The sequence below is a fragment of the Octopus bimaculoides genome, chromosome 2, assembly GCF_046866305.1.
Source record: "Octopus bimaculoides isolate indiv1 chromosome 2, ASM4686630v1, whole genome shotgun sequence".
Taxonomy (NCBI): domain Eukaryota; kingdom Metazoa; phylum Mollusca; class Cephalopoda; order Octopoda; family Octopodidae; genus Octopus; species Octopus bimaculoides.
In genome coordinates this window covers 38,630,675-38,646,447 of record NC_142929.1, presented here as the reverse complement: position 1 = coordinate 38,646,447, position 15,773 = coordinate 38,630,675, and the positions used below count along the sequence as shown (strand labels likewise).

Genomic DNA, 15,773 nt, shown 5'->3' with positions numbered 1-15,773 from the left:
GGAGCTATGACTTCTAAATGTGGAAAAGTAGCGACCATTATTCAAAAAATTTTGATGCACTTTTCTCTGGGTTGAGATTGGCATGAGACACATGTGTTTTGTCACAGAATGTTAAGGTTGTACATTGTGTAATATTACCATCTAGTAGGTGAGGTTCACACAGGTTAAATTTCTTTTTAAAAACACAGATAAAGTCATATATCCATTACCATTTTATTGAATCCTTGCAGTTTTGTATTCAAGTAATTTAAATGCTTTTTATGCTAGATTATGAACTCATTCATTATCTTTCTTCTCCTGCGCACACCTTCTCCGCACATGCCTGACAATTGTCTTTCATATACACTGTGCAAGATGTGTTATATGCTTTAGTGTTGTGCAAAATTAGCTAGTTTCTGCCCCTGAAAGGCATAGTCAACCTTGGCAGAATTTGAACTCACAATGTAAAGATGAACAAAATGCTGCTAATGATTCTGCCAGCTTGCCACATTAAGTGCCTACTTTTTTTAAGCTTTTTTTTTTATTTATAAATACCATTCAGTGAAAGGGAACACTGAGGTACAAAAGATTGAGAACCATTGATGTAGAGTACAGTTGTGCAGCATTATATTAATAGGCATATAATGTAAGGTAGGTAAGTTGTTGATTTTATAGTAGTGGGTGCTAATTATTCAATAGTATGTATTATATTACTGTATTGTAGAGAGAGGGATGTGTGAGTTATGTTATGTTATTGAGTTGTGATAGGCTCTGTGCTACATGTTTTGTGCAGAGTGTACCAAGTGAGTTTACTGTTGATATCATAATTATTACTATTGTTGTTATTCATTATTATTATTAATGAATTCATTGATTTGAGACAATGCTTACATTCAATACTATACTCAAAGAAAAAATGAAGTAAGACTTGTTACTTATTACTCCCTTTACTGTTTGTCAGGTGCAATGGAAAAGAATACATATTTTGTGCTGAAAATCATGAATCAATGATGATTTGGCTCCTTGGTCTACAGGCAAGTCATATCAATTGTAACTTTTTTTCAGATTAGCTGGCTAAATGCACAGAGTGTGACATAAACATTTGTATACACATTGCTTTAATAGTTTATCAAAATAATCCAATACTGTTGATGTTTGTCTATTTCTATTTTTGTTTCCTACAAATAAAAGGGTTCTGAAAATGATTTTGAATATAGTTTGAACGTGCTTGCTTGATTGTCACTTTTTAAAACCATCATATATATATATATATATATATATATATATATATATATATATATATATATGCATATACATATATATAATGTTTCTGATAAACATTTTAATTCAAAAAGACAATACATTAATGATTTAAGTTTTGGGAGAATGCATGCGTAACTTTGTAAAGGAGAATATAGGTTAAGATTGCATGTTAATAACCACAACATATTTACTAACATTAAATAGAATAAATTAACCCCATCGGGCCAATAGAGAACACAAACAGAAAAGTCAAGTTTGAATGACTGACAAACAAAAGTTAGTGTTTACACAAAGATGTCAATGAACGCGTCTTTATATGTGTGTGCATCAGCTCAAAGAGAAATTGGAGTGTAAGTTTGTATAAAGTATGTTCTTTGCCATTGCCAGTCAACATGCAAGTCATGCAAGCAAAAATAAGTTTCTGATACCATATGAATGAGAGAGAGGAAGAAAGAGAGAGTGAGAGAGAGAGAGAGAGAGAGAGAGAGAGTGAGAGAGAGAGAGAGAGAGAGAGAGAGAGAGAGAGAGAGAGACGAGTGTATGACAATAGTCTTTTAACAGCATTGTAGTGAGGCATATAGCTCTGCTGCAACTATTACAATCTCTATATAAAATGAGAAATCCATACTATTGAGAACAAACAATGAATTTCAGGTACTTGTATAATACTTGTCTGAAAAAAAGCAAACTTAAGAAAACTATTACTAGCATGTGGTTAAAAGACTCATCATAGTTTATTACAGTTTCTAATATGTATTATACATACTATATTCCTTAGCAAAGTACACATACATATTCACATCACAAACAATATTTAATACTGTAGACAGGGATATAATATATGAATATGATTGCTAAGTAGAACAATTCAGAGCAAAAAGAAACTAAAGAAAATAAACATGTGAGAAATGTGAAAGGACTCACCTCAGAGGATGGTTTTCAGTTACTGCTTCAAATGCATCATTGATGGACATAAAATTGTAGTTAGGGGAAGATGGTATACAAGTAGTGGATCTATAATCTGTTAGCAGAGTTGAAATACCAGAGCATTCAAGAAGGTAGGGTCGTACAATAAGAGTATTTGGAATGTGCTGACATGATTAAGAATTGGTCAGATGATACAATGAGCTTTGATACAATGATGGTTATTAAAAAAGGTTGGGTTTTAAAAGTATAATCTGAAAGAAGAGGCTATTTAAAATTTGTACACTTTCCAAAGCATGAGAGTAATGTGGTTGTTTAGCTTGAGTAACTGTAAGTCAAAATCTAAAGAAAAATCTTGAGTGGGAAAGGAATTATAGAGGTGGAAATGAGATTCTTGTGCACAGTAGTTGGTATGAGGTTTGATTACGGTGACAAGAGAAGAGACATGTCTGTGGAGTGGAGGTAATTATACAATTTGATAATCTAGAGCAGGATTTCTCAACCATTTTTTATCTATGGACCCCTTTCATTACTATTTTATTCTGGTGGAACCTCGTAACCATTTCATGTTTAAAAACTAGTTTTATAGAAACTTCTTTCAAAATTCCTATTTTGTTTTTCACACATTAGCTTGTGTAGGTTGAACTAAGTAAAATGTTAGAGAAAGAAATTTAGCTGTTTCTTGCGATACATACCAATATACATCTAAAGCAAAATTCTTTCAAGGGCCCTTAAAATATTATTGTGGGTCCCCAATTTACTATTTTGTTGCATGGACCCTCAAAAATCTTATATGAACACTCAGGGGCCATGTGGACCCTGATTTAGAACCATTGGTCAAGAGAAACAAATGCTATTGTAGTGCAGTAACAAAAGTAGATGGAGGAAGTAGTGAATTTGTGGAATAACAGTTGAAGTTTGTGAGTGAGAGAATTTTTGACAATCTACCAGGTGATGTTCATTTGGGTGTAATCTAGGATGTTTATGTAAGGAGAAGCAATATCATCCCATATATGGGAACAGAATTCTATTTTATGTTTCATTTGGGTTTTAGAGGCCAGCAAATTTTTAGAGCTGAAATATTTCCTGCTCCTGAAGAAAAAGGACAGTCTTTAGATTATAATTCTTGCTATTCTGTGAACAGGAACTAAGCAAAAGTGACTTTCAGAAATTATGAGAGCGATATTTGTTGCAACTTTGAGGGTTTTAATTGCTTATTGTCCAAAAGAGTGTGAGGTACAAGATTGTTTCCTTGACATATGTAGTGAATGTATCTTTGTGAAGTTAAAAGAAAAAAGATTGCCATGTCTCCATTGGTGAATGTTTTGGATAGGGTCACTATTCATTTTATGCTTATACTAGCTAATGCAAATAGTTTAGAATGGCAAACTTTCTTACCAATAGTGTTAATATATAGTGACCAAGAAGAGTTATACACATTGAGTGACCAAGGTCAATAATTTTAGAGAAAAGTGAGACAGATGATATATAATGGAAAACATGAAACAGTCAAATAGTTGATGGTGACTGGAGGAGTTTAAAGAGCTGTGTAGACAGCGAATAACCATAGAGAATAGGGGAAGAGAGACCTTGTACCAGTAACTGGAAGTCCAACTGAGAAGCAAATGATAGGGAGAAGGGATTCTATATACACTACATGCAGGCACTATGTTTCAGAGAAAAGTTGGCATATAAAGTATAGCCTGGACAGCAGAGATGAGTCAAAGATAAAAATTAGAAAGGAGATAAAAATCAATACCATTTCGTCGTCGTCGTCGTCGTCGTCGTCGTTTAACGTCCGCTTTCCATGCTAGCATGGGTTGGACGATTTGACTGAGGACTGGTGAAACCAGATGGCTACACCAGGCTCCAATCTGATTTGGCAGAGTTTCTACAGCTGGATGCCCTTCCTAATGCCAACCACTCAGAGAGTGTAGTGGGTGCTTTTACATGTCACCCGCACGAAGGCCAGTCAGGCGGTACTGGCAACGGCCACGCTCATCTCGCTCGAAAAACCTCAAGTAAATTTCAATTTTAGTTGATTACAACTGCTAAAACAATTATTTTATCAAATCAATAAGTCAATGTCAAACTATTTTCAGAGATTGTCAAGCTGACAAAGTTTTTAAGCTGTGACTTGCAGTTAAGCCATCTGGTAGCTTTGATATATAATACACTTTTAAACATTAACATAATAATGTTTATCTGATTTGAATAGTTTTCTTTACAGTGTTGAATCAATTTCTTTCTCCCTTGTAGTTCAATACTGAAATATCAAACAATGCCACACATGTTTTCAACAATGATTTCTACTTTTCTTCTTAATAACATTACTTTTGTATCAGCAGCCAATGGGAAGTGGTGTTGGAGTATTGGATAGATTGGTTTGCAGTATTCATTACAGATTTCTTTACTGTGAATTCAAATCCTGCTGCGATCAACTTAGCCTTTCATCTTTTCAGGGTCAATAAGTAAAGTATTATTCCTGCACTGGGGCCATTTCTTTTACTGTTTCTTTTTCTCTGTCCACCTTTCGCTCTTCTGAAAGAAATTAGCTGTGGCCAGACCTAGAGAGCTCTTAAAATACGCAAGGCATGCCATATATCTCAATAGGACCCACTATGATTCCTTCAAAGAGTTAAGGTCTCCGGGAAAAAATTTTACTATTATTTATTTTCAAAGGCCTCACAGGCATTACTGTATGATTAAGAAACTTGCTTTACATCCATGTAATTTTTAGGTTGAGTCCCACTACATGGCATCTTGAGCAAGTATCTTCACTTATAACCATGAACTGTCTAATGCCTTGAGAGTGAATTTGATAGATAGAAACTGTGTGGAAGCCCATCGTTTATGTGTGTGTGTGTGTGTGTGTGTGTGTGTGTTAGTATTTATTCCCTACTCTCATTGTTTGACAACTGGTGTTGGTTTGTTTATAGCTCCATAACTTAGCAGTTTGGCAAAAGAGACCAATAGAACAAGTAACAGACTTTAAAAATATGTACTGGGGTCAATTTGTTGGACTAAATCCTTCAAGGTGGTGTTCCATCATAGCCAAAGTCCAATGACTGGAACAAGAAAAAGATAAAAGATAGGAATGTCTAATATAGCTCAAGATTCTTAAACCCATTATATATTTGTGTGTTTTACCTGTTAACCTTTTACCTGTCCAAAACATTTTGATAAATTTGTTATAAATATCCATGCTTGTTTTCAGACTTTTAGTTAGCCTTTGTGTCATACCTTCTGTGTAATATAAGGATTTCCTTTCATAAGTCCTGATTTACTGTTGTGGTTGAAAAATCAATGAAAATGTGTACGCCGGGGACATCATCATTATCATTGTTTAACGTCCACTTTTCATGCTGGCATGGGTTGGACAGTTTGACAAGAGCTGGCCAGGCAGAAGACTGTACCAGGCTTCTGTGTCTGTTTTGGCAGGGTTTTTTTTTTACTGCTGGATATCCTTCCTAATACCAACCACCTTACAGAGTGGACCAAGTGCTTTTTTTTATGTGGCACCAGCACAGGTGAGGTCAGTTTTGGCATGATTTTTACAGCTGGATGCCCTTTCAAATGCCAACCACTTCACAGGGTGAACTGGATGCTTTTACATGGCACCAGCACTGGCAGGGTCACCAAGTAACTTGCAAGACAAGGAATTTTGAGAGGGGAGGGGGCATTGGCAAAGGGGATCTTGTACCAGATGATGAAAGGTTAGATGATGAAAGGTTAGATGATGAAAGGTTAGATGATGAAAGGTTAGATGATGAAAGGTTAGAGTGTCTTGTATATTACTTGTGTTACACAGGACAGGAAAAAGGTTAATACTCTCAAATTTTAACATACAGCAATGCCTTCTAGACCCAACAAAGAAAACTTTTCTAACCCTACCAACTATTGACCTTATTTCCAGCTTCATCAAAGTAATGGAAATGATTGTAAATGGCCACCTTTTTATCAATTTGGTCATCTTTCCCTTCACAGCAACTTCAAGTATAATTTGTACAGAGCCTAAATACTGGAGACTATCTTGTATGTCATTCACTATGGGATCTTCCCTGTAAAAACATGACTGAAAATAAAGTCTTTGCTCTTTACTCCATCAAAGACTTCACAGATCAAAAGCCTGCTATTAGTTTATTCCATTAAGGTATGTGTTGACTGTATGTTCCCCAAGTTTCATTCTGTCATCTTCAGGATTTGATTATTTCTTCTGCTCTTTTCTTATTAACAGGCTACAAGGTGTTACATCTAATCAGATGCACATGCACGTGCACACGTGCACACACACACACACACACACACACACACACACACACACACAAACACACTCTTTCTAACATAAGCTTCATTTCACACACATGCATTTGTTCACTCACTCACTCACTCACTCACACACACACACACACACACACACACACTTACATGTACCTGTAGATGATGCACAATCCTCTCTCACCTTCTGTTCTCAAACTGTATTCTCATATATCTCTTGACAGGCATCTTTTCACAAATAATTAAAACATATTCCACCATGGCACATAACAATTTACCTACTTAAAAAACACCAAACCACAGACATATGATATATGAAGAAAACACTACATTTTCTCAAACCAGTAAAGGGTAGGAGCTTCTAAATGTTTGCTCAGCTTACTAAAAGTAGCAGCCAATCTCCTTCAAATAACTCTCTACAGTCTTACCAAGGAAGGAGACATGGGATGAAGTATTCCAGATTATATTGTTCCAAGGAAAGCAAAACAAGATAGTTATAACTTATGAAAATGCTTTGGACAGGCAAAGGTTAACTGATAAAATACACAAACATATAATATTAATTGATAGCAAGGACACAGTATTTTGTTTGCAACCATAGTATAGCACCGAGTGTATTCAAAGTTTACAAGTTAATATTGTACTGCACTCAGAGTTCAGATCCTGCTTAGGTCAATAGTTGTTTACATTAACCCCCAATGCTCAATTTGTACATATTTTATTAATCCTGAAAGGATGAAGAGCAAAGTTGACCTTGGTGGAATTCAAACTCAGCACACAAAGCCAGAAGAAATGCAGCTGAGCATTTTGTCCAGCTTTACTAACTACTCTGCCAGCTCCACACTGATAACAATTAAAAATAATATAAAAGATATCCATTTGTTACATCTCTGTTTAATCATCACACTTTCTATAGTAATCCATTAAGTTCATAACTTAGTCCTTGCTCCAAAGTTTTAAATACCCCTCGAATTCCCTCAATGCTTATATTTCCCTATTGCAAACTAATCCCAACATTTCAAACAATAATTGTATTTACCAAATACAATTGGCCTTCTTCTCATGTCAAAATGGACATACATGGAAAAATGAAATTGTGAAAATAATGAAATTTCTCATGGAACATTTGTAATATAATTGGAGAAATATTCTAATTATGTATTTTGCAAGAGTAGAAATCTGTTAATTTATTCTGTTATTTATTATTTTTGCTTATTTATTTATTTATTTATTCATTTGTCTTTCATTTTATTTATTTATTGGTTTGTTCATTTTGAAATAACATGTCATTACTTATTTTTCTCTGGTTTCAGGCCAAACAAATGCATTATTCTTGTCTGTGCTGTACTGTAAATGAATCTGAACATCCAACTGAAGAAAACAGCTATGATAAAGTAATGCATATTTAATATAAATTTGATGGATGTTTCTGCCAAGTTACTAAATATATTTATAATAGTTATTACTCTATTCTTTCAGCTACGAGTAAATTTTGTTGAAATTATGGGTTTTGTTAGTTTTGATGGTGTTAAATTCATTCTATAAATTTACTGCTGACATGATTGGAATTATGATTGTTTTTATAGCTGAGTAAATACTAGCACAGACATAGAAAACCTATGGTATTCAGGCCACATGTGGCTTCTGAAGATGTTTTGTATGACACATGTAATGTCATGATTTTATGTATGTATATATGTGGACTAGTAGTTAGGATGTTGTATTCATAATTGTAAGATCATGATCTTCATTCCTTGTCCAGCAGTGCATTGTGTTCTTGAGTAAAACATTTTATTTCCCATTCCTCAGTCCACTTGACTGTAAATGAGTTCTAGCAATAGCTTGGGAAGTCAACACAGTGAGGGACCAGTATTCCATTCAGCAGATAATGTTGTAATCTCAGTCATCTATACACCATGGATTCTAGGGTAAGCTCCAGCTCACAAAGTCCTAAGGCTCATAAAAGAAAAAATAACACACACACACACACACACACACACACACACACACATATATTCATATACAGATACATATATGAAGATATATATAGACACACACAAATACACATACATACTTTACTACATACGTACGTACGTACATACATACATACATACATACATACATACATACATACATACATACATACAACTAATAGTGAGGGATTATCAATCCAGATAAAATACCTCATAAGTGCTCTGTTGGTACACCAGGCTAACAATATTGTTTAGATTAGTGAAGGACTCCAAGTATTCTTATGACAGGGTCCAAGGTTATGGTTCATCACAATTCTATATTGTAAATCCATGGTTGGACTCCAGACAAACTGGTTTTTACAGTGATATATAAGACAAGTATTGATAATGGGTATAGACATTGGAAGCAACTGATCAATAGACTGACTGAGTAAACTTATTAGTAACGTACTTATAATGGCTACTGGAAACAGCTGTAAGCCAAATTTACTCTAAAAAGGAAAAACATGTAATGATTATTATCTACAACTTGTCATACATATATATATATATATATATATATATATATATATATATATATATATATATATATATATTATTATTATTATTATTATTATTATTATTATTATTATCATTATTACATTAAGGGTTGCTACTTTAAGTAAAGCATCACACTTATTACATTAAGGGCTGCTATTCTAAGTAAAAGCCACATGCTTAGTATTAATTTTGTTCCTTGAGTGATTTTACATACTGGCTACTTGATAAAATCTTATATAGATTTTATCCTTATATTTAAGTGGTTGGCGTTAGGAAGGGCATCCAGCTGTAGAAACTCTGCCAAATTAGATTGGAGCCTGGTGTTGCCATCCGGTTTCACCAGTCCTCAGTCAAATCGTCCAACCCATGCTAGCATGGAAAGCGGACGTTAAACGATGATGATGATGATATATATATATATACACATATATATATATCATCATCATCATCATCATGATAATTTAATGTCCATTGTCCATGTTAGCATGGATTGGACAGTCTGACTAGGCCTGGTATGCTGGAAGGATGCACCAGACTCCAGTCTGATTTGGCATGGTTTTCTACGGCTGGATGCCCTTCCTAATGCCAACCACTCTGAGAGTGTAACAGGTGCTTTTATGTGTCACTGACATGGGTGTCATTTGCAATTAATCCCAAAAAACAAAACAAAAAACACAAGAAATAACAATGCAAGGACATGGTCCATGCAAAGTATTAAAAGATGCTCAGGGAAGGAAAGAAAGGGTGTTTTACGTTTTGAGCAAAGCTCTTCTTCAGAAGCATGAGACAGGAAAGTCCAAGAGAAAAGGAAGACAGAGGAAAAAAATTGCCAACAATCCACACTTGTCAAAACAATCATCATACAAAATCAAGAGTTATACCAATTCCATCTGTTCACTTAATTGATTATTTTCTCAACTAATATTATGGAATTCCTGAAGTAGATCCAAAGGAAATATATCCCAACTGTAGATGACATCAGGCAATCCAAACTGTGCCAGTGCTTTACTCAACACATCAGCACACTATTTGATTTTTACTCATTAATCCAAAATATTACATATATATATGCATCTATGTGTGAAAAAGACTCGTTTCTAAATCTGTTTTATATATTTTACAGGACAAACTGTACAATAGAGGAATAATTCAAACAGTAAAATGTTCAAACCCAAATATGAATCATGCAAGAGATTCTAATTCTTCAGTGCATCTAATCTCCTCAGAAAAACGTAAGTTCCTTTTTTAATCCTGCCGTTATATTTTTTATATTTTGTCTTCTGCTAATTAAAACGATCATGCTATTTTAAACAAAAACTTGTTAGGGCTGAAACAATGTAAAATGTGAACTACAAAAGCAAAGACAGGACAACAGTTGAAGTTATACCTTGTATTTCTCCATGCTACTCCTATTATACACCCTCATTAGATGTAGTATAATGTAGTTCATTTTAGTATTGCTATGATTCAAAAGTTTTGCAATATTTTGGTATCTTATTTGCTTTATTCAAGTTACAACAAAAGCAGCCTAGCACTCATGTTGCAGTCTGAAGCCACCTTTCTGTCAGTTCTTTGATTCCACACAGAAGCTTCCACCTTCTCTTGCTTTAAGCATTGCAAGTGCAGGAAGTGAGCCATGGATTAGAACAAGTAATAATTAGAAGGAACTAGGGCCACACTGTATGCTGGGTGTGGCATTAGTTCAATTCCCTCAGATTCCTGGAGTCTATCCTGGATTGTTTGAGCAGTATGAGGTTTTGCACTGTCTTGCTGCAGAAGAGCTCACTTTCCTTTAACTAATGCTGGATAATTTTGCTGCACAGTGCCATACATCCACTCCAGCTGTCCAGAGTACAGATTGGCATTGAAAGGAAAGAAAACGATCAATAAATACTTGTCATTACATTTTTAATCAACCAAATATGAACCATTTTGTTGCACAATGAGTCTTCAACTTCCCTTTAATTTGAAAATACCCTCTTCCCAGAATTGAGGTGGTTTCATGGCAAAGAATTCATCAAGGTATCTTTTTACGTCATCCAAAGAATTGAAATTTTCACCATTAAGACTATTCTGCAGAGACCTGAATAAGTGGAAATCTAAAGGAGCAATATCTGGTGAATATGGAGGGTGGGGTAACACATCCCAGCCGAGCTGCAAAAATTTTTGTCTGGTTCCCAAAGAAATGTGCAGTCTTGCATTATCATGTTGGAAAACAACACCCTTCCTGTTGGCCAATTCTGGACGTTTCTCTTGAATTGCTGCTTTTAACTCGTCCAGTTGTGTGCAGTATTTCTCAGAATTAATTGTCTGGTTACTTGGAAGAAGCTCATAGTACAGAATTCCTTTCCAATCTCACCAGACACAAAGCAAGACTTTTTTAGGGTGATGACCCACTTTTGGGGTGGCTAAGGGTGGCTCATGTCGTTTACTCCAGGATCGTTTTCTCTGAACATTTCGGTAGATAATCCATTTCTCATCACCTGTCACAATTTGCTTTAAAGAAGGCGCATTTTCATTCCATTTATAAAGCGAATCACAAATGGAAATGCGATCCAAAAGGTTCTTCTCACTCAACTCATGTGGTACCCAAACATCGTAGCGATTTGTGTACCAAGCTTTACCAGGTGCTCATGAACGACGGATTTTGATAGGTTGAGGCTTTCTGCCAATTCTCGGGTTGTGCAATGTGGGTTATTCTCAATTAATGACTTGATGTGGTCATCATCTGTAGTGGATGGTCTACCTGATCGCTCTTTATCAATAAGGCTACAATCTCCAGCTCGGAACCTTGTGAACCACTTCCATACAGTTCTTTCGGATAAAGAAACATCACCGTAAACTGCGCATATTTCTTTGGTTGCTTGAAAGGCATGTTTCCCTTTACAGAAAAAGAAAAGCATCAAGTGCTGAAAATGAACTTTCTTATCTTCCATTTTAAAGTGTTACAGAATTAACACAGGTTATAGGAACATAAACCTTCTTCCACGAAAAGATAGCTTAAACTGTGCTCTAAATGGAGGTGTAGTCAAAAACTTTCCGGACAGCCCATTATATACATATGTTTCTTTACACAGCATAAGAATTGATGCTAAAAATATGTGGTCATCATATTTTTTAATTAAGGCAATAAAACTCAAACTGTTGAAATCAGTAGTGACTTATAAGCAAAGAAGTTCTTACAATAAATTTATGCTACAAAATATGAATTGTAAAGCTTAATGAAACTGGCTGAATTTAAGTCAAGAAAGCATAATGAGAGGGACTTGTCTGAATGGACAGATTAAATAATATAAAGGAAGTGAAAGGAAATCACTAAGTGAACTAAATATGGTTTAGAGAAGAGAATCTCTTTATAAATTTATATCAAGTCCCTGTGTGTGTATGTGCATACTCCCATGAATGAATTGTAAAGATCTACAATACACAGCTGCACAGGTAAAAGAAAGGTAGAAACAGAGCTAAAAAAGGAGATGAAAAAGAGAAGAGTGACAAAGTGTATACATTAAGTTTTTAACAGTGATAAAGAGAATCAATGAGGGAGAGAGAAAGTGAGAAAAATGACAGTGTGGGTTTCTTGCATACATATATGTAACCTGTGTATACAGATACTCATAAGCATATGCAGTTATGTATAAATGTTTGTAATAAGTACTTTACATATATGTTTTCTTTTATGTTTTATCTTATATACACTTCCTTTCTCTCAATAATGCATAAAAAAGAAATAATTGAGAGTAAAACAATTGTAATTTCACATTTTTTGTGGCTCTCTCCCTCTTTTACTCACTCTCTTTTTTGAGAAAAGAAAGAAGGGAAGTTAAGAAAAGAATGCGACAGAAAGAGAGAAAATGTGCATGGGTTAAATCTTCCAGATAAGAGATTAGAGCATGACAAAAAGAATTACTGAAGGGGAGATTAAGTGAGGGTAAAAGACAGCACGGAAGAATAAAGAAAAGACAAAACACATCAGTTTGCTCTCAGACTGTTCTTTGATCTTACAATTCACAAAGCTCAAGATCAAACACATTCAAAAGTTAGAATCGACCTAAAAAACGATGAATGCTTTTCTTATGGTCACTTTTGTGTAGCTATGTCCAGAGTAGGAAATTCAAGTAGATTTAGTATTATAGCAAAATTAATGAATGGAAATGGATCTTTTGTTTAAAACAAAATATTGTATACAGAAATTTTGTAGAAGCATACACTAGATTACTATATAATATAATAAATAAAATTTCCATGGATTGTTTTCTTATAAAATGCAGTTTAAATATAGAAGACAAATAATAATCATACTAAATATGTCTCAACAAGTTTTTTAATCATTGAGTAATTGTGTGCTATAAATGTGATTTAAGTCATTTGAATATTGCACGAACACATGAAACAAGAATTTTTGCTCACATTAAATTTTCTACATCAAAGGTGCAGGCATGGGTATAGGTGCAGGTGTGGTTGTGTGGTTGAGAAATTTGCTTCCCAGCCACATGGTTTTAGGTTCAGTCCCACTATGTGGAACCTTGAGTAGGTGACATCTACAACAGTCCTGGGTTGATCAAAGCTTTGTGAGTGGATTTGGTTGAAAGAAACCTGTTGTGTGTGTGTAACATGAGTATATATATATGTTTTTTTATTAATAATTGGCAGAAGTTACAGAGTAACTCAAGGGCCAAGTATTTCATGCATTGATAAGTGTCAATATACAAAACTCACATCCCATGAGTCACTCTATAACTTCTGCAACTATTAATAAAAAATGTAAATAAAATATGTTCCTGGTATTTTAAAAAAACTAATACACTAAAATATATTTTGATTAAAATACTAAATAGTATACAAATGTATTTTATGACTGTTATATTAGTTTATTTTTCATATTTTATTTTTCACTTTTTATTTTTGGTTTTGTTTTTAATTATTGACACTCACGCTGGAAAACATAGATACATTTAAATTCAGTCGTTTCTTGGATCTGTGAATCCTCCTATATCAAAAATTACACTGAAGAGATTCTTGCTTACAACCAATGGATTTTAATAGTTTTATTATGGGTAAAAAGCAAAACAATTGTATGTAATTTGTATTTATTATTTATTATATTATATTATTATAAGAATGTAATATAATATTATATCTTTTACTCTTTTACTTGTTTCAGTCATTTGACTGCGGCCATGCTGGAGCACTGTCTTTAGTCGAGCAAATCGACCCCAGGACTTATTCTTTGTAAGCCTAGTACTTATTCTATCGGTCTCTTTTGCCGAACCGCTAAGTTACGGGGATGTAAACACACCACCATCGGTTGTCAAGCGATGTTGGGGGGGACAAACACAGACACACAAACATATACACACACATTCATACATATATATATACATATATACGATGGGATTCTTTCAGTTTCCACCTACCAAATCCACTCACAAGGCTTTGGTCGGCCCAAGGCTATAGTAGAAAGCACTTGCCCAAGGTGCCACACAGTGGGAATGAACCCAGAACCATGTAGTTGGTAAGCAAGCTACTTACTACATAGCCACTCAATAAATTTTAATTTTTGAATTGTCAGTTGTATATCTCCATTTTCTATTCATTTTTATATATATCATCATCATTATTTAACGTCTGTTGTCCATGCTGGCATGGGTTGGACGGTTTGACTGGACTGGCACGCTGGAAGATGGCACCAGATTCCAGTCTGATTTTGCATGGATTTCTATGGCTGGATACCCTTCCTAATGCCAACCACTTTGAGAGTGTAATAGGTACATTTACAAACCACCAGCATGGGTGTCATTTGCATGACACCGGGATGCATTTATGGGCCAGTGGTATGGGTGCCAATTTGCATGATACCAGTATCTGCCATGACTGCAATTTTGCTCAACTTGATGGGTCTTCTTCTCAGGCATGACATAATGTCAAAAGCCTTGATATTCACCTCCATGAGGTCCAACACTCTAAAGGAACTCAGCCACTTTGCCTCTGTGAGGCCCAATGCTCAAAAGAAACTCAGCCACTTTGCCTCCATGAGGCTCAACATTCATATGATGTTCTTTACGTGCCACCAGCATGGATGCACTTGGCTTAATGGGTCCTCTCAAACACAGCACCTCACCAAAGGTATCAGTCACCAATCATTGCCTCTGGGAATGCTCAAAGTTCGAAGATCATGCTTCACCACCTCATCCCATGTCTTCCTGGGTCAACCACAGGTTCCCTTCACAGTTAGAGATCAGCACTTCTTTACACAGCTGTCCTCATCCATACACATCACATGACCAGCACAGTTGTTTCTATTGCACACCACATTTGATTCCTTTTATGCCTAACTTTCTCTCAAGATGCTTACATTCTGTCAAACATGCACACTGACATTGCACATCCAGCAAAGCATACTGGCTTCATTTCTTTCAAGTCAAAGCATGTCCTCGGCTGTCACAGCCTATGTTTCACTGCCCATGCAGCATGGCTGTTTGCACACAGGCATCAAACAAACTGCCTTTCACTCTGAGAGAGAGAGGCCCTTTGTTGCCAGCAGAGGTAGGACCTTCTGAACTTTGCCCAGCCTAAACTTATTCTCACAGCTACGCTCTCAGAACATCCACCTCCACTACTAACTTGGTCACCTAGATAATGGAAGCTATCTACTACCTCTAACTTGCCCCCTGGTAGTTGATGGAGCCTGTTTTCTGCACATTTCCAGCATTTATTGTACTTGTGCACCTTCCACATACAAAAGTTAGTTACCTTGTTAACCTTTCTCAGATGTTGCTGCACCTTTTTATGTGTCCAAAACTTACATTGAGTGCACCT

At 35.2% G+C, this 15,773-nt stretch overlaps 2 protein-coding genes across 2 annotated transcripts in view; one reads left to right on the top strand and one right to left on the bottom strand.

Moving 5' to 3' along the window:
- LOC106873452 (uncharacterized) overlaps positions 1 to 15,773 on the top strand; it is a 180,445-nt gene that overhangs the window by 21,131 nt on the left and 143,541 nt on the right. The window contains exons 4-6 of the mRNA XM_014920810.3: positions 941 to 1,013; positions 7,758 to 7,838; positions 10,081 to 10,189. Coding sequence (XP_014776296.2) covers positions 941 to 1,013; positions 7,758 to 7,838; positions 10,081 to 10,189 — 263 coding nt within the window. The remainder of the gene's footprint in view (positions 1 to 940; positions 1,014 to 7,757; positions 7,839 to 10,080; positions 10,190 to 15,773) is intronic.
- The window catches only part of LOC106873454 (uncharacterized), a 133,674-nt gene that overhangs the window by 38,845 nt on the left and 79,056 nt on the right, over positions 1 to 15,773 (bottom strand). The window lies entirely within an intron of this gene.